This window comes from Hyperoodon ampullatus (genome assembly GCF_949752795.1).
Source record: "Hyperoodon ampullatus genome assembly, chromosome: 10".
In the NCBI taxonomy this organism is placed as follows: domain Eukaryota; kingdom Metazoa; phylum Chordata; class Mammalia; order Artiodactyla; family Ziphiidae; genus Hyperoodon; species Hyperoodon ampullatus.
In genome coordinates this window covers 52,866,676-52,892,396 of record NC_136923.1, presented here as the reverse complement: position 1 = coordinate 52,892,396, position 25,721 = coordinate 52,866,676, and the positions used below count along the sequence as shown (strand labels likewise).

The window sequence follows — 25,721 nt, the reverse complement described above, 5'->3', positions numbered from 1 at the left end:
AAGAGGGCCCAGGGGCTTCCCTGGTGGTGCAGTGGTTGAGAGTCCACCTGCTGATGCAGGGGACACGGGTTCGTGCCCCGGTCCAGGAGGATCCCACATGCCACGGAACGGCTGGGCCTGTGAGCCATGGCCGCTGACCCTGTGCGTCCGGAGCCTGTGCTCCGCAACGGGAGAGGCCACAGCAGTGAGAGGCCCGCGTACCGCCAAAAAAAAAAAAAGAAAGAAAAAAGAAGAGGGCCCAGGATCAAGTCCTGAGAACTGAAACACAGACACAGAAAGAGAAGCCTGAGGAGGAATGAAGACGGGGAGGGAAACCAGAAGTTTGGTCACAGACGTCAGGATAGCTTCAAGGGAGGAAGTGGTTACCTATGTCAGACGTTACTTGCCAAGACATTAAGTGAGAAATGTCTGGGGTGTCACTATGTGGGTGTCGGTGGCCTCGGCGGGGACAGTTTCCGAGGAGTGTGGGAGCAGATTTCCTCCCCATCGTCCTCCACTCGGGAGTCAGTTCTACAGGTTGGGTCCTTTTCCTAACAGCCCCAAACCTGGGACAGGCACCAAAAGCACACCTTTAACTTACATTGTAGCCCACCTCCCCATTTGTACAGATTATCCGTATAGACTCAGGACTGACAGGCCTTCTAGAGTATGGCCATCAGGTCTGGAAACAGAGATGACAATATTCCATTGTACTGAGTGCAGCTTTCCTTTTTTGCTGTGTTGCAGGCTTTGGTGGCCAAGAGCAGACAGCTCCTCGTGGATGAACAGGAAGTACTTGAGACTGAACATGCTCAACACAGGGCCTCTGGTCCCCACCTGTGCTGCTCAGTCACCCCTCTCAGAGGCTGACAGCTCCAGCCCTCCAGTTGTGTAGGCTCCAAACTCTGGAATCCTGCTTCTGAACAACCAGCTGTAAGCTAGGGTTTCCCACGCATCCCTCCTCAGGTTCAATAGTTTGCTAGAATGGCTCACAGAACACAGAAAAACATTTTACTGATATTTATGGGCTTATTATAAAGGCTACAACTCAGGAATGGCCAGATGGAAAAGATTCATAGGGCAAGGTAGGAGGGTGGCTGAGCTCCCAGCCCTCTCCAGGTGTACCACCCACCCAGGTGTACCACCCAGCACTCGAAAGTTTTCACCAACCCAGAAGCTCCCCAAATCTTGTTGTTCTAGAGTTTTTATAGAATTCCATCTCCAGTCCCCCACGTTGGCTTTAGAGATTGGGGGTGGGGCTGAAAGTTCCAACCCTCTAATCACATCATCTTTCTGGTGACCAGGCCTCTGGATAGGACTGGTCACCAGAAAGACCAATTGATTAGAGAGCTGTAAATTTCAAAGGCAAGCTGCAAAAACAGTCTCAACATAGAAGGGATTTCTGTCAGCTCTGTTATAAATTCTTTTATTTCATGATTTTTTTGCATCTTCAAAGAGGGAATGTTTGCCTTTAAAGAATAAAATTGCTTTTTGTCCGTATTCTATGTTGATTCTCAACATTCAAAGCTTAATTCTGGTAGAGGAAAAGCGGGAAGTTATCCCACCCCTCTCACTGCCAGGCTTTGCTAGGCACCCAGATGTACTGCGAGTGGTAGAAAAATGCAGGAAGGCTACACAGGATATTCATGTGAGATTATCCACACGCATCTGAAGGAGAGATAAACAGCACACACGTCACTGCAGCGGCAGAGCATGACATTTTAGGTCTGGCACATCTGACCCAGCTGGAGCACTGGAGAACAGTGCGTACTGTGGGGAGTTTGCATCAGACGAGAGTTCTGTGCAGACAAAGCGCTGGCCTGTGTCTCTGGGATGGAGCAAAACATGCCTGACCGCTTCCCACTGAAATCCCAGTTGACATTCGGGCATTAAACCAGAAAGCCACATCTGACTTAAGTAAGGCTGAGTAATCAGAAGTGATTTTTTTAATCTCCTGAATCACCCTTATCATTCACTCCATCAAGGTAGTTTCTCTACAGCAAGTGATTAGCATAAGTCAAGAGGCTGGGACAGGGGCCTGACAGGGCCTCCCTGCTGGAGGTGGATGGAGCCGGGTTAGTGCCTGGAGGCAGAGTCTTGGAAACGGCCCAGGCTTCAGGCAGTCCATCCCCAACGCACCCCCAGATCTGCCAAAGTGCTCATTCTCCCAAAGTCAGAACTCCATGCCCTGTTGGGAGTGGAATCTGTCTGTTCTGCATCTGCTCATCATTCAGAACCTCAGGAGCTGGCCCGGGACTGTCCTTGGCAACTGGGACCATGCTCGCTGGAAAATAACAGAAAACACACATGCTCTGTCCTATGTATGATACACGTATGTCCTCTGACCTTCAGACCCGTGCAACCCAGGTCCACAAAGCCTGTGGATGGGCCTTTTTGCAGGTGTGTGTGTAAAGCTTTATTGAGTTATAATTCACATATCATACAATTCCCTCATTTCAAGTGTACAATTCAGTGGTTATTAGTTTACTACAGAGCTACCCAACTATCACTCTGAAGAGAAACCCTGAACTCTTTAGTATTTACTCCCCATCTCCCCCCAATATTCCCTTCTCCCTGCTCTAGGCAACCACTGATCTTCCCATATCTAGAGATCTGCCTGTTCTGGACATTTCTTTTTTTTTTTTGGCTGTGTTGTGCGGCATGCGGGGTCTTAGTTCTGCGACCAGGGATGGAACCCGTGCCCCCTGCAGTGGAAGCGTGGAGTCCTAACCACTGAACCGCCAGGAAAGTCCCTGTTCTGGACATTTCATATACATGCAATCATACTGTATGTATGGTTTGTGACTAGCTTCTTTCACTGAACATGTTTTCAAGGCTCATCCATGTTGTAACATGGATGAGTACTTTACTTATTTATTTATTTGTTTTCATTTATTTTTATTGCCAAATAATCTTCCATTATGTGAGTAGACCAGATTTTGTTTATGCATTCATTAGCTGATGGGCATTTGGGTTTTTCGACCTTTTGGTTGATTTTGGATACTACTGCTGTGAACATTTGTGTACTCATTTTTGATCCGACATATAAATTAGTTGGGCTTCTGGGGTTCCAAACCCCTTGACACATTCATAAATATTGTGTGTACACGTACTTTTCAAGCATGACGGTGCAGAAAATCCATCAGGCTGACTAAGTAAGTAAAGAGCTTCTGCCTGGATAATTAGCACAATCTCCCAGCTGGCCCTCGAGGCCCCATACATGCTGCCTGCCTTTTCGTGTGGGCCTTCAAGTCAGACAGACCTGGGGCTGGGGAGCCTTTCCACCACCATGTCTGCACCTCACACATGATATTGAGGTCTCTGAGCCTCTACCTGCTCATCTGCAAACTGGAGACACTATCAGGATATCCTACCACAGGGGCCTCCTTTGATGATTAGGAAGATAGTGTCTCTTAAGTGCTGAGCAAAACTCCTGCGTCAGTAACTCCTGGTTGTGACACTTCTATGACCTGGCCAAGGCAAAACCCCTTGACCTCAAAAACATCCTATGCTTCTCCATTTCTTCATTTTTGCATCTACTATTCTTTCACCTGAAATTCCCTCCTTGACAAAGCCTCCGATTCCGATGAAGGACCATTCATCCTTCAGGTGTGTTTCAAGCTCCATCTGAGCCCCCTAGCCCTGTTCATAACCCCTGTGACAGATAATGTTCTCTTTCTACTTTGCATCTCCTGAAGGTTGTTTCTCTTAAGGCACTAAACTGACACCACCTGGTGAGCAATGGTTTGTGTTGGGTCTTCTCATTGGCCTTGGCCCTGTACGCAGAGCACCAGCCAAGCCCCTCTTCACCAACAGGACCGCCCAAGGGCCTACACTCCTCTCATGTGCTTTCTTTCAAGGGACCCAGCAACACAGGCAATTCCCCCTTTCCACCTGAAAGCAGTTACAGAGCAGCCAGGCCCAGGGAGGACACAGCATAAACTGGGCACTTAAAGAAACGCCCCTCGTGAAACTTATGACTCAGTGGGTGAAACCAGGGTGCCAGCCTGAGTGATGAAGCATCACGGAGCTGAGTCCAGGCGGGGCACGAGGTGGATCAAGGGGGACTAAGGGTCTAGGAAGGTTTCAGAGAGGAGTTAATGCCAGTCCTGACGTCGTGAAGACCTGGTGGGCAGAGGGAGGGAATGAAAAAGCGTGAACAGAGGACACCAAGAGGAAAAGCGGGGAAGGACCGGGGGTGGGCAGGGAGCAAGAGAACAAGAACGAGCCTGCTTGTGCTCCAGTGGGAAGATCCGGGGAGGGCTTTGTTTTGTTTCTGGGTCGCAGAGGCCCTGGATATTGCTTCTGGGCTGCAACACGGGAGTTGGCAGAGAAGACAGAAAGGCTGACAAAATGCAGGAGGAGAAAGAGAACAGGATCTCGGCCTGGAGGAAAGTGGTGGGAGGGGGATTTGGAGCTTAGACTTCCTCCTAGAGGCCACTGGGCAGGAAGCGAGGGTGGAGGCAGAGAGGTAAGTCTGACAGGAAGCTGAGGAACAAAGGAGCTCCACCTGAGAGTGTCAAGGAGGGTGAGTCCTCAGCGGAGGGGGTGGGGAAGAGGAAGGTGGTTTAAGGGGGATGATGAGGGTCATAAAGGCCATCTGGGGACAGGGAAGAGAGAGGCCCAGGACTGCTGGGCAACTTGGCACCTTCCGAGTTTGGAGACAGTGAGGGGAACGTGGCCCTGACAAATGTGCCAGAGTGGCTCCCCCAGGGCTGCTCAGTTACTGGTGAACCAGCGGAGGCCAATGGTGGACCCACTCCCGGTGGAGGATGATCAAGGAGACAGAGTGGAAGGGCAAGAGGGTCAGTGCATTGATGGCCCCTAAAAAAGTGGTGGTGATGTCTAGGCAGGATAGGGAAGAGCTGCGGCCTCAATGGTGGAGCTTCAGGTCATCCATAAGATCCAAGAGTAGGCTTGGGAGGCATGAGAGTTTGAGGGATAGAAATATGTGGCCAGAGAGAGGATGGTAGAGCTTAAAATTCCGGAGGTATATTCATCAAGAAATACAATATGCTTGGGCCATAAACCAAGTCTCAATAAACTGAAGAAGATTTTGCAACCATCACCACAATTTAATTTTGGGACATTTCCATCACCCCCAAAAGAAACCCCATACCATTTGCAGTCATTCTCTATTCCCACCCTCAGTCCTAGGTGACCATTCACTTACTTTCCGTCTCTACAGATTTGCCTTTCCTGAACGATTCATGCAAATGGGATCATACAATATGTGGCCTTCTATGACTGGCTTCTTTTACTTAGCATAATGTTTTTCAGATTCATCCATGTTGTAGCCTGTATCAGTAGTCTGCTCCTTGTTACTGTGGAATACCATTCCATTGTACGGATATTGCACAGTTTATTTATCCATTCATCAGTTGATGGACATTTTGAATTATTTCCAATTCTTGGTTATTTTGATAATGCTACTATGAATATTTGCATGTAAGTCTTTGTGTGCACATATGTTTTATGTCTCTACCTAGGAGTAGAATTGATGAATCCTATGGTAATTTTATATTTAACCCTTGAAGAAACTGCCAAACTGTGTTCCAAAGTGTTTGTGCCATTTTACATTTCCACTAGCAATGTAGGAGGTTTCCCATTTCTCTACATCCTTGCCAACATTTGTTCTTGTCCATGTTTCATTATTATAGCAATTCTAGTGGGTATAAAGTGGTATTTCATTGTGGTTGATTTGTACTTCCTTAATGATGTTGAATATTAAGCATCTTTTCATGCACTTATCAGCCATTTGTATATCTTCTTTGGTGAACTATCCATGCAAGTCCTTTGCCCATTTTTTAAAAAAAATTTTTTTTTATTTTATTTGTGGTACGCGGGCCTCTCACTGTTGTGGCCTCTCCCGTTGTGGAGCACAGGCTCCGGACGCACAGGCTCAGCGGCCATGGCTCACGGGACCAGCCGCTCCGCGGCATGTGGGATCCTCCCGGACCGGGGCACGAACCCGCGTCCCCTGCATCGGCAGGCGGACTCTCAACCACTGCGCCACCAGGGAAGCCCCCTTTGCCCATTTTTTGATTGGGTTGGTTGTCTTCCTATTATTGAGTTATATGAATATTTATATATTCTAAAATCAAGTCCTTTGTCAGATATATGATTTGAAAACATTTTCTGCCAGTCTGTGGCTTGGATTTTCATTTTCTTAATAATGTTTTTTGAAGGGAAAACATTTTCAATTTTGATGAAGTCCAATTTATCTATTTTTTCCTTTAAGGACCATGTATTAGGTGTCAAATATAAGACATCTTTGCCTCACCCAAGATCATGAAGATTTTCCTCCTTCTTCCAGAAGTTTTATAGTGGAATTAAATTAGAAATCAAAAATAAGATATGCTTTAAAAAATGTACAAATATATGAAAATTAAACAACACACTTCTAAATAATCCATGGTTCAAAGAGATAATAAGGGAAATTAGAAAATATTTCAAACAGAATGATAATGAAAATATATGTCCATAAACATGTAAAAAGCAAATATTATAAAAGGGCATTTATTAAACACATGCCATGTGCATCGTCTCTTCCAGTTTTTTTTCCAGTATTGTTTTCCTCTTCTCCTTGAGAGTCAAACTTCTCAAGAAGAATGTTTATCTTCAAGTATCCGTATTTATTCATGTGTTCATGTCCTCCCCCTACACTCCTTAGTAGAAGGCCATCTGGCTTGCAATGCTTCACTCTGCTGGCTTAGCGCTTACTGAGGGTCCCCACGATCCCCTGGTGCTAAATCCAGCAGAGATGTTTCTGTCTTCATCTCACTTGTCCTCTTGGCGGCATAAATGTTGTTCTTCTCTCATTTTTTGGTCTCTCCTCCTCACTTTCTGTCATGTTTGTGTCTCTCAAAGATCAGCCTGAGGCCTTCCTTTCTTCCTTCTTCATCCTCTCTCCTTAGAGGACCTCATCTATCCCATGTCTTCAACAACCATCCGTACACAAATGATCTCATATGTATGTTCCCAGCCCAGATCCCTCCTCTGAATCCCCACCCATAAATCCAACAGCCTCCTTGTGTACCTTCTCTCCACTGTTCTCCAAGGCATTTCTAACTCAGCTGTCCACATCCAGACTCATGATTTTGCTCTTCCAGCCCAAGTCCTCTTCTGAAATTTCTTCTTTCAGTAAATGGTACCATCTACCCAGCTGCAAGCCTGGAACCTCAGAGTCATCTGATACGTCCTTCTCTTTAAATCCCTATATCCGATCTGTCATTACATCTTATTGATTTAACTTTATTCTTTTTTTTTGGCTGCACCATGTGGTTTGCAGGATCTTAGCTCCCTGACCAGGGACTGAACCCACGCCCTTGGCAGTGAAAGTGCGGAGTCCTAACCCTGGACCACCAGGGAATTCCCAATTTAACTTCAAACATCTCTCATATAGTTGATGCCATCTCTATCTTGGCTCCCACCATCCCAGTCTCTCAATGAAACTATGGTCCAGCCTCCTAGACAGTTTCCCTGAATCCACATGTACCCTCAACCAACCCATCCTGGGGTCACAGAGGCTCGTCACATCACAATCGTGCCATGTCTCTCTGCTGCTTCAGTGACTCTCAACAGAAAGACCAAACCTTAATATGGTTTAATTGGCCTGTCCTGATCTGGTCTCTACCTGCTTTCTAGCCTCTTCTCTGAACCACACTCCCTTTTCTCTGTGTTCCATACATTTCAGTCCTTTATCAGTTCCTCACACTGGCCACTTTCCCCTCTAACCACATGGCCCTTGCACATGCTGTCCCCTCTGCCTGGAGCATGTTTCCCTCCCCTTTCTGCCACGTTAATTCCTATTCAACACTCCTACCTCTGTCAAGCATCATGTCCACAGGTAAGGCTTCCCTGACCTCCCTGACAAGGTCAAATGCCCAATTATCATCAATCTCCATATCTCTTCTTAGCACCCATTGCAGCTGCAGTTCTATCATTTAATTTGGGTGATTATATGATTTGGGTTGGCTGCCCCAACAAGACTTTAAGTTCCATGAGGGCAAGAACCATATCTGGTTCTATTCATTATTGTATCCTTAGCACCTGGCACAAAGTTTGGGCACACAGTAGTGAAATGGAGCAAGATGCTATGGTCCTTCCCCACCATGTCCTCGGCTTTCCTTTTGTCTCTAGAAAAATTTTAGCCAAAGGATAAGGTTAATCAGAGAAGTGAGAAAAATACAGAAGCAAAGGAAAACAATCAAATAGGACAAAACAATAATAGTTTAGTCATTAAGCAAAATCAAGGACCTTTAGTTTGGGACTTCCCTGGTGGTCCAATGGTAAAGAATCCACCTTACAATGCAGGGGATGCGGATTCCATATCTGGTCAGGGAACTAAAATCCCACATGCCACAGGGCAAATAAGCCCACGCGCCACAACTACTGAGCCCACTTGCCTCAAGTAGAGAGCCTGTGTGCCGCAAACTACAGAGCCCACGTGCCTTGGAGCCTGCGCACCAGAACTAGACAGAAGCCCATGTGCAGCAAGGAAGAGCCTGCGCGCCACAACTAAGACCCAACACAAGCCAAAAATAAATTAAAAAATAATAAATAAATCTTTAAAAAAATGTTAAAAAAAAAGGATCTTTATTTCCTCCTCAAGGGCTATAGATAATATTCTAAGCCATGTCCTGTGAGCTGTCTTATAGATACTGAAATCCCCACCAGGTGGAAGAAGTTAACTACATGAGGACCAGACTGTAGCCATCACATAAGCTGCCAGAATTCAGAGAATTGGCCTCAAGGAAATGGTAACAAACCGACTCTGGAGCTGAAGATTAACTGTACTTAAAACAGTCAAGATGATGGTGGTCAGGCCACCACAGGACCAATTTCAAGACAACCGTCAGAGCTGACTGTGCTGTTTCTATATGTAGCCCCCTCCATCCACCTATAAAAGCTCTTGCCCCCTGATTGTCAGTTGGAGTGCGGGGGAAGTCGGCTTTGGACAGGAGTCTGCCCTCCCTACCACTTGCCAGCCTTGGAAATAAAGCAAACTTTCCTTTCCACCAACCTTGCCTCTTTATTGGCTTTTGAGCAGTGAGCAGCTGGACCCACTTTTGCTAACAGATTTTGGCTTCCAATGTGAAGCTGCACTCTCACAATATCTGGCTCCTTGGAGTTTTCTCCAGCAGAGCTGCCACCATGACGATGCACCGGGATGGCTGCAAGGAGCCCACTGCTCATGGTTTGCTGGCCCTGAGAGGGGGATTTGGGGGCGTTCCTAGCAGCTGCCAAAACCATTTGTTTCGGGGATCCTCCCTGTTTCTGCCCTGCTCACCGCTGGCTGCCAACGTACACTTTTCCTTGGTGGAACAGAAAGATGCCTCTGGGCGAGCTGATGAGCTCCAAGACCAAGGTAGGTTCACTGGTGTGTACCTGGGCAAACTTCTCTTTTGAGCATGAGGTGCTATTTGGGCATTTTGCCAATTGGTTCTGATGTATGTCTGATGTTGAGAACCATTTGTGAGCACTGAGTGTCATTTGGGCATTTTGCCAATTGGTTCTGATGTGTGTCTACCATTGAAGACCATTTGTGTTGGGAAGTGTTTGTTTGGGACTCCGTATTGGTCATTCTCTCGGAGGATCTGTGACAGTTCTGTCTTCTGGTGTGTGAATGTGTATTCCATTTGTGTCTTTGGTATTCTTGTTGCCTTTTGTAAAATGAGAAATTCAGGTTCAGTTCATTAGAAAGATTTTAGCTATGACACTATGACTAAAGAAAAAGAAAGATGATTTCTTAAAACACTGTGTGGCCACCAACAGTATTCTTCAAACTCAGAAAAAAATTGGTTAAGATGAAATTTTTTTTGAAATTCCAAAACTGGTTATTTTTGTATATGCAGTTAGAGAAAGCTAGCTTGATAAATACTTTTTTTTTTTCTCAGAATTCTGACCCTGAGAGAACAAAAATATGCTTAGGAGAAAGTTTGAAGTTAACTCTTAACACGTCCTTGAAATACAAACACAGCTCACTTTGCCTGAGACTTCAGCCTTGGGTTAATTAGTAGAACTTCAAGCCAAAAAAAAAAAAAGAAAAAAAAAAGAGAGGAAAGAGGACTTAGGTGTATTAAACATACATCTGGTACCACATTAAAGAGAAATTGTGCATGAAAAAAATGTATGTTTTTAGAGGTTATGGAATATGTTCTTAAGTTTGCCAATCAGAAAATGCTGGTATAACAGTTTGATTACTTGTTTCTTAGTTTTGTTAAGGTTTTAAAGGGTTAAAAATTGTAATATGTAAAAATGATAAGGGAAACATTTCAGTATGTAAAGCAAGTAGGATGTGTGTTGTTGGCAAGAGAAAATAAAAAGAATGGAGATATTTTTGTTTTCTGTTGTTTTTTTTCCTTTGGCCATGCCATGTGGCATGAAGGATCTTAGTTCCCCAACCAGGGATCGAACCTATGCCCCCTGCAGTGGAAGCGTGGAGTCCTAATCACTGGACTGCCAGGGAATTCCCTGGAGATATCTTTGTTGAGGGATAAAAGTAGAATAATTTTGTCCTAAAGCTGGTTGCTTCTGGATGGGAAAAAAATAAGGGACAAATTAATATGGATATAGAAAGTATCCTTTTTTTGTAAAAAAAGGTATTTTGAGAAAAGAATTTTGTACATTGTTAAGATCAATTAAGATTAGATTGAATTTAATTATGTAAATGAATTTTGTTATTAACAGTAAGCTGGTACAAGGTGGGAATCTGGTTTTCTCTCTGTTAAGAGAACAAAGTTTTCCTGGAATATTGAGCTGCTTTTGAAAACAGATTGTAAGTTTCTTTATCTATCTAATTTTGAGTTTTCCAGAGGGCCCCTGAGGAATCTCAGAGATAAATATTGATAAGAAATTTGAAGAATTCTAATGGAAAGCTACTGTTTTTCTTCTAACTATACTTCTGACGCCAATGTTCACCAATATCTAATGAAGTTGTCACAGAGTATAACTACTAATGATGTGTATCACTGCTGGCTTTAAGTTTACTGCTTAAAGCACATGTACAATGTTTGTGTGACAACTGGGTATAACTGATAAAATGTATAGCCTATAAAATGTTTCCCCATCAACAGACTTTTCTGTACTTGTTTGTTATGTCTGATTAGTTTTCCCCCAATGTAGATGACTAGACAAATATATAAACAAAAAGTAGGTCTAGGGCTTCCCTGGTGGCGCAGTGGTTGAGAGTCTGCCTGCCGATGCAGGGGACACGGGTTCGTGCCCTGGTCCGGGAAGATCCCACATGCCACGGAGCGGCTGTCCCTGTGAGCCATGGCCACTGAGCCTGCGCGTCCAGAGCTTGTGCTCCGCAACGGGAGAGGCCACAACAGTTAGAGGCCCGCATACCACAAAAAAAAAAAAAAAGTAGGTCTAGCACTGAGGGACATGAATGGACCCAGAGTAGGCAACTGAGCCATTATGGCAACTGAGCCACTATGGCAACTTGGAAAAATACATTGATTATCAATGTTTTCTATTTACAATTGAAAGGGGAAAATGATAGAAGAAATTTTCACATATTGAGGTATGGGGAAGTCATTCTGTCTTATACCTGATTTAATTTGAACTTTAGGCTAACCAAACAGTCTGTATATGGCCTATTAAACATACACTGTACATCCACTTTAACCATTAAGGAAAAAAATACATTCAGAGAATAGTACAAAAATACATTTTGGGGCTTCCCTGGTGGTGCAGTGGTTAAGAATCTGCCTGCCAATGCAGGGGACACGGGTTCGAGCCCTGGTCTGGGAAGATCCCACATGCCGCAGAGCAACTAAACCCGTGGGTCACAACTACTGAGCCTGTGCTCTAGAGCCTGCGAGCCACAACTACTGAGCTCGCGTGCCACAACTACTGAAGGCTGCACGCTTAGAGCCCGTGCTCTGCCACAAGAGAAGCCACCGCAATGAGAAGCCCGTGCACTGCAACAAAGAGCAGCCCCCACTCGCTGCAACTAGAGAAAGCCGCTCACAGCAACAAAGAAACAAAGCAGCCAAAAGTAAATAAATAAAATGAATAAATTTATTTAAAAAGCTGATCTTTAAAAAAAAACATTTTGATTATTATCCTCATTGCAATATGACTACTAATTTTCAAATGTTTGTCCAGGTACTATGACAAGGCAATCAAAGACAGAGGTAATGTTTTCATAATACAAAATATTGATGCTAAGCTTGGAACATGAAATTATTTCCAACTCTGTGTCCATTCCCCAAATTAGGCAGGACTAGGCCCCATTTCACCAGGAAGTAGCCAGAGCAGTTGTCACCCCATTCCCTCAAAGATTTGGGGGAAATTGGAACAGAAATGGAACTAAAACCAAGCTCCTCTGCCAAGTTTATGATTAACCTCTCTATCCAAAACTTTATTCCCTTTCTTGTTCTATACCTGTCCTTCATCAAGATTGGGGAGTATCAAAGGGGGGATTGAAATGGAGCAGGACCCTATTGTCCTTCTCCCTCCATGTCCTCCACCTGCCTTTTGTCTTGTAGAAAAACTTTAGCCAAAGGATAGGTTTAATGAGAGAAGTGGGAAAATACAGAAGCAAAGGAAAACAATCAAATAGGACAAAACATTAATAGTTTAGTCATTAAGCAAAGTCAAGGACTTTAGTTCCTCCTCAAGGGCTATAGATAATATTCTGAGCCATGTTCTGTGAGCTGTCTTATAGATACTGAAACCCCCACCAGGTGGAAGAAGTTAACTACATGAGGCCCAGACTATAGCCATCACATAAGCTGCCACAATTCAGAGAAATGGCCTCAAGGAAATGGTAACAAACTGACCCTGGAGCTGAAGATTAACTGTACTTAAAACAATCAAGATGATGGTGGTCAGACCACCGCAGGACCAATTTCAATATGACTGTCAGGCTGACTGTGCTGTTTCTATATGTAGCCCCCTCCGTCCACCTATAAAAGCTCTTGCCTGGGGGCTTCCCTGGTGGCGCAGTGGTTGAGAGTCCGCCTGCCGATACAGGGGACGTGGGTTCGTGCCCCGGTCTGGGAGGATCCCACGTGCCGCGGAGCGACTGGGCCCGTGAGCCGTGGCCGCTGGGCCTCCGCGTCCGGAGCCTGTGCTCCGCGGCGGGAGAGGCCGCAGCAGTGAGAGGCCCGCGTACCGCAAAAAAAAAAAAAAAAAAAAAAAGCTCTTGCCTGATGATTGGGGGCGGCGGGGGAGTCAGCCTTTGGGTAGGAGTCTGTCCTCCCCACCCCCAATTGCTGGCAACCAAAATAAAACAAACTATCCTTTCCACCAACCTTGCCTCTTTATTGGCTTTAGAGCAGCAAGCAACTGGACCCACTCTTGGTAACAGTGGCCACTAAAATATTTGTTGAATGAATAACTGAGTCATGATAAGGGCATCTAGGATGAAAACAGGACTTGAAGTGGAGAAGACAACGGTGAAAGAAGACATGCTGATGTCTTCAAAGAATAAAGGAGGCCCGGAGGAAGATGGCGGAAGAGTAAGACGCGGAGATCACCTTCCTCCCCACAGATACATCAGAAATTCATCTACACGTGGAACAACTCCTACAGAACACCTACTGAACGCTGACAGAAGACCTCAGACCCCCCAAAAGGCAAGAAACTCCCCACATACCTGGGTAGGTCAAAAGAAAAAAAGAATAAACAGAGACAATAGGATAGGGACGGGACCTGCACCAGTGGGAGGGAGCCGTGAAGGAGGAAAGGTTTCCACACACTACAAGCCCCTTCGCGGGCGGAGACTGCAGGTGGCGGAGGGGGAAAGCTTCGGAGTAGCGGAGGAGAGCACAGCAACAGGGGTGCGGAGGGCAAAGCGGAGAGATTCCGGCACAGAGGATCGGTGCCCTCAGGCACACACCAGCCCGAGAGGCTTGTCTGCTTGGCCGCCGGGGCGGCCGGGGCGGCCGTGGCTGGGAGCTGAGGCTCGGGTATCGGCTTTCAGTCGGAGCGCAGGGAGAGGACTGGGGCTGGCGGCAGGAAGAGAGCCTGAAGGGGTTAGTGCACCACGGCTAGCCCGGAGGGAGTCCGGGGAAAGGGTCTGGAGCTGCCGAAGAGGCAAGAGACTTTTTTCCCCTTTGTTTCCTGGTGCGCGAGGAGAGAGCATTAAGAGGGCTGCTTGGGGAAGCGTCGGAGACAGGCGCGGACCTCGGAGACGGGCGTGGGACGCTGGGGCTGCTGCTGCTGCCGCCGCCGCCGCCGCCGCCGCGGGGCCTGTGTGCGAACGCGGATCACTGTCCGCCCCGCCTTCCGGGGGGCCTGTGCACCCCGCCACTGCCGGGGTCCCGGGACCCGGGGACGGCTTTCCCGGGAAAGCGCACGGAGCGCCTCGGGCTGCTGCAACGTCACGCCGGCCTCTGCCGCCGCAGGCCCGCCCCACACTGCGCGCCCCGCCCTCCCCTCTGCCTGAGTGAGCCAGAGCCCCCGAATCAGCGGCTCCTTTAAACCCGTCCTGTCTGAGCGAAGAACGGACGCCCTCCGGCGACCTACGCGCAGAGGCGGGGCCAGGTCCAAGGCTGAGACCCGGGAGCTGTGAGAGCAGAGATAGGGAAATCTCTCTGTGCAGCCTCGGAGGCAGCGGATTAAAGCTCCACGGTCCATTTGATGTGCCCTGCGTCTGTGGAGTGCATGAATGGACAGCGAATCATCCCAAATTGAGGAAGTGGACTTTGAGGACAAGATTTAAGACTTTCCCCCCTTTTCCTCTTTTTACAACGAATTATCCCAAATTAAGGAAGTGGACTTAGAGAGCAAGATTTCAGACTTCTCGCCCTTTTCCTCTTTTTACAACGAATTATCCCAAATTGAGGAGATGGACTTGGAGAGCAAGATTTTTGATTTTTCCCCCTGCTCTCTTTTTGTGAATGTGTATGTGTAATCTTCTGGGTAAGATTCTCTCTGTATAGCTTTGCTTCCACCATATGTCCCAGGGTTCTATCTGTCCGTTTTTTTTTCAATAATTACTTTTTAATTTTAATAACGCTACTATATTTCATACTTTATTCTATTTTACTTTACCTGCTCTTTCTTTTTTTCCTACCTTCCCTTCCTCCCTCCCTCCCTCCGCTCCTCCTTTCCTTCTTTCTTTTTCTTTCCTCCCTCCCTCCCACACTTCTTCTTTCCACTTTCTTTTTCTTTCCTTCCTCCCTCCCTCCCTCCTGTCTTTCTTTCTTTCTTTCCTTCCTCCCTCCCTCCCTCCCTTCTTCCATTCACTCTTCCTTTCGCTTTCATTCCTCCCTCTCTCCCTCCTTTCTTTCTTTCTTTCTTTCCATCCTTCCTCCCTCCCTCCTTTCTTTCTTCCTTCCTTTCTTCCCTTCTTCCTTTCTTTCCGTCTCTCTTTCTTTCTTCTACTAATTCTTTCTTTCTACTTTTTCTCCCTGTTATTCTTAGCTGGGTGGATGAAAGGCTCTTGGTGCTGCAGCCAGGAGTCAGTGCTGTGCCTCTGAAGTGGGAGAGCCAACTTCAGGACACGGGTCCACAAGAGACCTCCCAGCTCCACATAATATCAAGCAGCGAAAATCTCCCAGAGATCTCCATCTCAACACCAGCACCCAGCTTCAGTCAACGACCAGCAAGCTACAGTGCTGGTCACCCTATGCCAAGCAACTAGCAAGGCAGGAACACAACCCCACCCATTAGCAGAGAGGCTACCTAAAAACATAATAAGGCCACAGGCACCCCAAAACACACCACCAGACGTGGACCTGTCCACCAGAAAGACAAGATCGAGCCTCAACCACCAGAACACAGGCATTAGTCCCCCCCACCAGGAAGCCTACACAACCTACTGAAACAACCTTAGCCACTGGGGACAGACACCAAAAACAACAGGAACTACGAATCTTCAGCCTGCAAAAAGGAGACCCCAAACACAGTAAGATAAGCAAAATGAGAAGACAGAAAAACACACAGCAGGTGAAGGAGCAAGATAAAAACCTACCAGACCTAACAAATGAAGAGGTAATAGGCAGTCTACCTGAAAAAGAATTCAGAATAATGATAGTAAAGCTGATCCAAGATTCTATTTCCAAGATCCAAAATTTTGGAAATAGAATAGACAAAATGCAAGAAACAGTTAACAAGGACCTAGAAGAACTAAAGATGAATCAAGCATCGATTAAAAACACAATAAATGAAATGAAAAATACTCTAGATGGGATCAATAGCAGAATAACTGAGGCAGAAGAACGGATAAGTGACCTGGAAGATAAAATAGTGGAAATAACTGATGCAGAGCAAAATAAAGAAAAAAGAATGAAAAGAACAGAGGACAGTCTCAGAGACCTCTGGGACAACATTAAACGCACCAACATTCGAATTATAGGGGTTCCAGAAGAAGAAGAGAAAAAGAAAGGGACTGAGAAAATATTTGAAGAGATTATAGTTGAAAACTTCCCTAATATGGGAAAGGAAATAGTTAATCAAGTCCAGGAGGCACAGAGAGTCCCATACAGAATAAATCCAAGGAGAAATACGCCAAGACACATATTAATCAAACTGTCAAAAATTAAACACAAAGAAATCATATTAAAAGCAGCAAGGGAAAAACAACAAATAACACACAAGGGAATCCCCATCAGGTTAACAGCTGATCTCTCAGCAGAAACTCTACAAGCCAGAAGGGAGTGGCAGGACATAATTAAAGTGATGAAGGAGAGAAACCTGCAACCAAGATTACTCTACCCAGCAAGGATCTCATTCAGATTTGATGGAGAAATTAAAACCTTTACAGACAAGCAAAAGCTGAGAGAGTTCAGCACCACCAAACCAGCTTTACAACAAATGCTAAAGGAACTTCTCTAGGCAAGAAACACAACAGAAGGAATATACCTACAATAACGAACCCAAAGCAATTAAGGAAATGGGAATAGGAACATACATATCAATAATTGCCTTAAATGTAAATGGACTAAATGCTCCCACTAAAAGACACAGAGTGGCTGAATGGATACAAAAACAAGACCCATATATATGCTGTCTACAAGAGACCCACTTCAGACCTAGAGACACATACAGATTGAAAGTAAGGGGATGGAAAAAGATATTCCATGCAAATGGAAATCAAAAGAAAGCTAGAGTAGCAATTCTTATATCAGACAAAATAGACTTTAAAATAAACACTATTAGAAGAGACAAAGAAGGACACTACATAACGATAAAGGGATCGATCCAAGAAGAAGATATAACAATTGTAAATATTTATGCACCCGACATAGGAGCACCTCAATACATAAGGCAAATACTAACAGCCATAAAAGGGGAAATCGACAGTAACACAATCATAGTAGGGGACTTTAACATCCCACTTTCACCAATGGACAGATCATCCAAAATGAAAATAAGTAAGGAAACACAAGCTTTAAATGATACATTAAACAAGATGGACTTAGTTGATATTTATAGGACATTCCATCCAAAAACAACAGAATACACATTTTTCTCAAGTGCTCATGGAACATTCTCCAGGATAGATCATATCTTGGGTCACAAATCAAGCCTTGGTAAATTTAAGAAAATTGAAATTGTATCAAGTATCTTTTCCGACCACAATGCTATGAGACTAGACATCAATTACAGGAAAAGATCTGTAAAAAATACAAACACATGGAGGCTAAACAATACACTACTCAATAACGAAGTGATCACTGAAGAAATCAAAGAGGAAATTAAAAAATACCTAGAAACAAATGACAATGGAGACACGATGACCCAAAACCTATGGGACGCAGCAAAAGCAGTTCTAAGGGGGAAGTTTATAGCAATACAATCCCACCTTAAGAAACAGGAAACATCTCAAGTAAACAACCTGACCCTGCACCTAAAGCAATTAGAGAAAGAAGAACAAAAAACCCCCAAAGTTAGCAGAAGGAAAGAAATCATAAAGATCAGATCAGAAATAAATGAAAAAGAAATGAAGGAAACGATAGCAAAGATCAACCAAACTAAAAGCTGGTTCTTTGAGAAGATAAACAAAATTGACAAACCATTAGCCAGACTCATCAAGAAAAGAAGGGAGAAGACTCAAATCAGTAGAATTAGAAATGAAAAAGGAGAAGTAACAACTGACACTGCAGAAATACAAAAGATCATGAGAGATTACTATAAGCAACTCTATGCCAATAAAATGGACAACCTGGAAGAAATGGACAAATTCTTAGAAATGCACAACCTACCAAGACTGACTCAGGAAGAAATAGAAAATATGAATAGACCAATCACAAGCACTGAAATTGAAACTGTGATTAAAAATCTTCCATCAAACAAAAGCCCAGGACAAGATGGCCTCACAGGCGAATTCTATCAAACATTTAGAGAAGAGCTAACACCCATCCTTCTCAAACTCTTCCAAACAATATCAGAGGAAGGAACACTCCCAAACTCATTCTACAAGGCCACCATCACCTTGATACCAAAACCAGGCAAGGATGTCACAAAGAAAGAAAACTACAGGCCAATATCACTGATGAACATAGATGCAAAAATCCTCAACAAAATACTAGCAAACAGAATCCAACAGCACATTAAAAGGATCATACACCATGATCAAGTGGGGTTTATTCCAGGAATGCAAGGATTCTTCAATATACGCAAATCAATCAATGTGATACACCATATTAACAAGTTGAAGGAGAAAAACCATATGATCATCTCAATAGATGCAGAGAAAGCTTTCGACAAAATTCAACACCCATTTATGATAAAAACCCTGCAGAAAGTAGGCATAGAGGGAACTTTCCTCAACATAATAAAGGCCATATATGACAAACCCACAGCCAACATTGTCCTCAATGGTGAAAAACTGAAACCATTTCCACTAAGATCAGGAACAAGACAAGGCTGCCCACTCTCACCACTCTTATTCAACCTAGTTTTGGAAGTTTTAGCCACAGCAATCAGAGAAGAAAAGGAAATAAAAGGAATCCAACTTGGAAAAGAAGAAGTAAAGCTGTCACTGTTTGCAGATGACATGATACTATACATAGAGAATCCTAAAGATGCTACCAGAAAACTACTAGAGCTAATCAATGAATTTGGTAAAGTAGCAGGATACAAAATTAATGCACAGAAATCTCTGGCATTCCTGTACACTAATGATGAAAAATCTGAAAATGAAATCAAGAAAACACTCCCATTTACCATTGCAACAAAAAGAATAAAATATCTAGGAATAAACCTACCTAAGGAGACAAAAGACCTTTATGCAGAAAATTATAAGACACTGATGAAAGAAATTAAAGATGATACAAATAGATGGAGAGATATACCATGCTCCTGGATTGGAAGAATCAACATTGTGAAAATGACTCTACTACCCAAAGCAATCTACAGATTCAATGCAATCCCTATCAAACTACCACTGGCATTTTTCACAGAACTAGAACAAAAAATTTCAAAATTTGTTTGGAAAAACAAAAGACCCCGAATAGCCAAAGCAATCTTGAGAACGAAAAACGGAGCTGGAGGAATCAGGCTCCCTGACTTCAGACTATACTACAAAGCTACAGTAATCAAGACAGTGTGGTACTGGCATAAAAACAGAAAGATAGATCAATGGAACAGGATAGAAAGCCCAGAGATAAACCCACGCACATATGGTCAACTTATCTTTGATAAAGGAGGCAGGAATGTACAGTGGAGAAAGGACAGCCTCTTCAATAAGTGGTGCTGGAAAAACTGGACAGGGATATGTAAAAGTATGAGATTAGATCATTCCCTAACACCATACACAAAAATAAGCTCAAAATGGATTAAAGACCTAAATGTAAGGCCAGACACTATCAAACTCTTAGAGGAAAACATAGGCAGAACACTCTATGACATAAATCACAGCAAGATCCTTTTGGACCCACCTCCTAGAGAAATGGAAATAAAAACAGAGATAAACAAATGGGACCTAATGAAACTTCAAAGCTTTTGCACAGCAAAGGAAACTATAAACAAGACCAAAAGAGAACCCTCAGAATGGGAGAAAATATTTGCAAATGAAGCAACTGACAAAGGATTAATCTCCAAAATTTATAAACAGCTCATGCAGCTCAATAGCAAAAAAACAAACAACCCAATCCAAAAATGGGCAGAAGACTTAAATAGGCATTTCTCCAAAGAAGATATACAGACTGCCAACAAACACATGAAAGAATGCTCAACATCATTAATCATTAGAGAAATGCAAATCAAAACTACAATGAGATATCATCTCACACCAGTCAGAATGGCCATCATCAAGAAATCTAGAAACAATAAATGCTGGAGAGGGTGTGGAGAAAAGGGAACACTCTTGCACTGCTGGTGGGAATGTGAATTGGTACAGCCGCTATGGAGAACAGTATGGAGGTTCCTTAAAAAACTACAAATAGAACTACCATATGACCCAGCAATCCCACTACTAGGCATATACCCTGAGAAAACCATAATTCAAAAAGAGACATGTACCAATATGTTCATTGCAGCTCTATTCACAATAGCCCGGAGCTGGAAACAACCTAAGTGTCCATCATCGGATGAATGGATAAAGAAGATGTGGCACATATATACAATGGAATATTACTCAGCCATAAAAAGAAACGAAACTGAGCTATTTGTAATGAGGTGGATAGACCTAGAGTCTGTCATACAGAGTGAAGTAAGTCAGAAAGAGAAAGACAAATACCGTATGCTAACACATATATATGGAATTAAGAAAAAAAAATGTCATGAAGAACCTAGGGGTAAAATGGGAATAAAGACACAGACCTACTTGAGAATGGACTTGAGGATATGGGGAGAGGGTAGGGTAAGCTGTGACAAAGCGAAAGAGAGGCATGGACATATATACACTACCAAACGTAACGTAGATAGATAGTGGGAAGCAGCCTCAGAGCACAGGGAGATCAGCTCGGTGCTTTGTGACCGCCTGGAGGGGTGGGATGGGGAGGGTGGGAGGGAGGGAGATGCATGAGGGAAGGGATGTGGGAACAGATGTATATGTATGACTGATTCACTTTGTTATAAAGCAGAAACTAAAAAAATAAAAAATAAAAAATAAAGGAGAGTGAGCAGGCAGTAAAGTGGCCAAGGGAGAGCTGAGGATCGTACAGACAGTGGTGGATGCCCCCAGGGCACAGGGGCACTTTCACACGGAGGTGAGGGTGTTCTGAGAGTATAGTTAGGCATGAACAAGAGAAAACAGGTTCCCCAGATATTCACCCGGTTGCCTGGGCCAGATTTTCTTCAGGATAAAGAAGAAGGGTTCCTCCTAGGCACTTTCCAAGGGAACTATGATTTTTCTTAGAGGAAGGAGGAAGTTTCTAAAGAAAGTTGTCAGTCAATGAAAATGGGGTAGATGGTGTACATTCATGCTGACCATTGCACCTTCAAAGATCTGCCATGGTCCTGCTCCTGAGAAATGGGTAAACTTCCAAAGAAAACCCTCCACTCCCAGACTCACACAGCATCCCATTAGCAGCTCTTTTTGATTCTCAATCAGAGACTGAAAACCAGACGTCTGAGGCCTGAATTCAAACACTTCCCATGAAGACACATACCTTGGTCCATCCGGAAAACTGGATAAAGGTGTCCTGGGGCAAGTCTGGGATCCCACTGGGAATAGAGAAATTAGCCACATAAAAGGCCGGGAGTGTGTAGTCAGATGGGCTGTGGGCACAGCCGCTGTCATGGCCATCCCAGGTCCCCAGGTGGCTGCATACTGCATCCTCCATGTCCAGTGGGAAGATCTCCCAGTCGGTGAGGATATTGGAATCAAGGGTCAGGTTAGAAGTAAGACCCTGTAAAGGAGAAACAGAGCAATGAGCTGGGGGTGGGGGTGGAGGGAGGCTTCAAGTGACTCTGTGTTCCAGCCTTGAATTCCTGGGAAAAGCAAACTGGGATATGAAACACAAACAGTATATGCAGACTCAAACGGTGTGTACATCAAAGTGACAGATCTGGCTTGAAGCCAGGGCTTTTGATCTCAAATCCCCAATCTTCAGTTTTTGGTTCAGAGACATTGCTAGAATGGAGGAAATGATGGAATTTGAGGATGAGAGAGTGAGTGGAGGGGGGGATGCAAAAGAACATCCAGCCCACTGTAAAAGGATAGAAAGGGCCGTGATGATGATAGGGAGCCTCAGACTCACATTCTGAAGTTGATCTATTTGTCCAGCAGGGGCAGGGGCCTGGGGTGTCCATGGCACCAGCCACTGCATTGAAGCCTTTGATCATGGTTTATCTGGCTTTCTCTTCCCAGCCTTTTAAAAAATTAATTAATTAATTAATTAATTATTGGCTGTGTTGGGTCTTCATTGCTGTGCGCAGGCTATCTCTAGTTGCAGGGAGCGGGGGCTACTTTTCATTGTGGTGCGTGGGCTTCTCATCGTGGTGGCTTCTCTTATTGCGGAGCACGGGCTCTAGGGTGCATGGGCTTCAGTAGTTGTGGCACATGGGCTCAGTAGTTGTGGCTCACGAGCTCTAGAGTGCAGGCTCAGCAGTTGTGGTGCACGGGTAAGTTGGTCCATGGCATGTGGGATCTTCCCGGACCAGGGCTCGAACCTGTGTCCCCTGCATTGGCAGGTGGATTCTTAACCACTGTGCCACCAGGGAAGTCCCTCTTCCCAGCCTTTTATGAGGGGAACTTCTCCAACCCAGTGGGATCCCAAATTAGTCCCAGGGCACTTCTCAATACCAAGCCTCAATTGTCCAATTAGTAATTCAATAAGCATTAACAAGGCAGCTGTGTGCCAGGCTCTTTGTTGGGTCCTGGGGACTTAGACACCTCATAAGAGTCCCCATCACTCTACAGGTCATCGTGGCCTGTGACAGCCAAGCAGGAAGGCCACTGATTACAGCCTGAGCACAAGGACTGTAGCAGGGACATTTCTACTGGAGACAAAAGTGGCCCCTGTATGGCTATTCCCTAAGAGTGTCATTGCCTTGCCTCTGAGGTGTCACCAGGAGGGTCAGGAAATAGCCACAGACACCTGTCCTCTCCTAGGGTGGGTGGTGTCATCATTCCCTCAGTGAAGACTTCCCTCCTCTAGCAGATGGTGAGCTCCTCATGGGGTAGCCTATATCTCAACATCCTTGCATCCCCCAAAGTGCCTCACGGAGCATGTGCACAGAGTATGAGCTTCACAAATGTTTGCTGAATAATGCTCTCAAAATGTACATTAGAAAAATGTATATGGACTCGACACCTAGGCACAGACTAACCAACAGAAGTGAGAGGCAGTGCACCAAGGGAAAGGTTCAATTCAAGAGTTTGTCCTGGTTCATCCACATCCAGAAAACAGAGCAGACCAAATGCTAAGCTGGCTTTGTTGGCAAGGGAGTGCCTTTTGCGACCTCAGTGGGTTTTTTAAGCAAAGGAAAAGCATGGTGCAGTGGCTTTCTCCTCCTGTTTCTTACTAAAGGATGACTGAATTCAAACGCAAAGGAAGGTTTCTGTTTGCAAAGCTCAACTTTCTCATCACCTGCAGAGGAAAACAGTTCTTCAAAACAACCCAACTTCTAGGTTGCAAAACAAATCAGGGTAGGTTCACTCATCAAATACGGAAAGGTGGGTGTGCTTTTAAAAATTACTTCTATGTGAACAGGGCTGGAGGGAAAGAGTGTATGTGGGAGTTTTTAAATGGATTTACAGAAACTTCCCTAGTGGCTTAGGCACAGGTCAACCTTTGAACCTCACTCCTAACAGGGAAGCTAGGCCTACCTTAAAATCGTTGATAGAATTGCCGTAGTTCACACGCCCCATGTTCTCCACCAGGAGGTCCAGGGTGGCTCCAGCTTTCCCTGTTATGTTCAGGGTGATCACAATATTTCGCTCAAGGACTCCGTGGGGGACCTGTCAGTTCAATGCCAAATGAGAATTAACTAGGGTGGGAGGGTCAGCAGAGAGGCAGCCCGCTCAGTTAATTCAGCACTCATTTTCCTGCCTGGAAATGTCACCAGACTTGGGAGGAAATGCTCTGATGGCTCCTTTGCCCAAGTTACTGGCCAGACGCCCACATTCCTGAAATCACTGCTTTCTACACAAGAAGATCAGCAGACTCAGCTCCCAGCAAGGAAGGGGCAAGGCTGGTTTCCTTAGCTCTGGGATGTTTTGTTGTGCATCTATTTTTATTTTTAAATTTTGTATTTATTTTTATTTTTTATTTTTATCTTATTTTTTGTTTTTTTATTTTTTGGCGCCACTGCACGGCATGTGGGATCTTGGTTCCCTGACCAGGGATCAAACCTGCGCCCCCTGCAGTGGAAGCTCAGAGTCCTAACCACTGGACCACCAGGAAAGTCCTTTAGTTTTTAAATTAAATTTTTATTTTATATTGGGGTGTAGTTGATTTACAATATTGTGTTCGTTTTAGGTGTACAGCAAAGTGGTTCAGTTATACATACATACATATGCATTCTTTTTCATATTCTTTTCCCATATAGGTTATAACAGAGTGTTGAGTAGCCTGTGTATCTATTTTTAACAGAAAGGGGATAGAGGCAAAAATTCCAGGGGAAGATTCCTAATACAGGAACCTCTTCACGTTCTCACAGCAAAAAGGCAGTCACAAAAAGTAGCTTCTAAACAACATGGAGAGAGGAGACAAATGAGATAAAATCAGTGAGTTAGGTGGAGTAGTCTCACTTCAAAATACCTGATATGATGCATTAACCACAAAGGTGAAATAACAGAATGAGGGGAAACAACAGGTGTTTTAGCAGCAACATATTCCTAGTTTTTTTTAATGCAAGATTTAAAAAAAAATGACCGTAATTCACTAAGACAACCCCCAGATTGGAATTTTAGAAACAACTGCTGCCAGTATACACATAATGTCTTAGACACTTGCTGCCACTGAAATTCAAGCCGCTAATGACAACAGAATGGAAATATTTTCATTAAAAATTTTCTGAACAAGTTTTCTTGGTTAGGAAAAATCTCTTCATGTGTTTTTTTTCACATGATCGTTTCAGTGAGAGGAAGGGAAATCCTAAAATGTTATCTTTACTTTGCTACAAAACCAAAGCCTTTGTGTCTTTTAGCTCTAATTATCATGAACAATCCTACAGAATACAATTTCTCATGTAATGAAGACCCAAAGTTAAATGAGTCATCTGGGGTGTACAGAACGGACCCTGCCCTCCAGGAGCAAAGAAAACGTGGGTGACACACATGGTCAGTCAGAGGGGGATGGCCCTGGACTTGGGGCAACCAGGAAGCTTTCCGAGGAGGTGGGGCCTTCAGCACAGCCCTGCGGTTCGGATGGGTGAGGGGTGTATCTCAGGTAGATGGAGCACAGGTGAGGCTACATCAGCAAGCAAGGGCCACAGCTAAGGGGCATCACGAGGAGGGGTAGAGCCTGAGGATGGAAAGGCAGCAACGGCCTTGACTGTCATGTTACCAAGTGCAACCCACAAACCCCCTCTCCCGTGGAGGCAGACCCACAGGTACAGAGAGAATTCTTACCCCATCCACAGAGACGTAGGCCCGATCGTGGACACCATTGAAGGGCGAAGAGAGGGGTGTTGGGTCGCTGCAGTCTTGAGGAAGTGTTGTTCGGTACAGCACAAACCCAAAGTACTGGTTAGAGAAGGATGCAAGAAAAAGACATTCACGTTAGGAGAACTTGGTCACCCTCGATCCGTGTGAAAGTGACATTTCTAAAACCAGAGGAATGAAATGCTTTCCCAGCCTCGGCAAAAATTCCATCTGAGAGAAGGGAACTGGCTTCAATCTTCAGGTCATAGAATAAAACTATCACAGCAGCGAACTGCAAGGAAGC

General features: G+C 44.6%; 1 protein-coding gene across 3 annotated transcripts in view; it reads right to left on the bottom strand.

Moving 5' to 3' along the window:
- GLB1 (galactosidase beta 1) overlaps positions 1-25,721 on the bottom strand; it is a gene marked incomplete at its 5' end in the record, with an annotated part of 101,119 nt that overhangs the window by 8,076 nt on the left and 67,322 nt on the right. For all 3 annotated transcript variants that reach the window (XM_079712048.1, XM_079712050.1, XM_079712049.1), the window contains 3 exons: positions 21,498-21,737; positions 23,660-23,791; positions 25,406-25,519. In XM_079712048.1, coding sequence (XP_079568174.1) covers positions 21,498-21,737; positions 23,660-23,791; positions 25,406-25,519 — 486 coding nt within the window. The remainder of the gene's footprint in view (positions 1-21,497; positions 21,738-23,659; positions 23,792-25,405; positions 25,520-25,721) is intronic.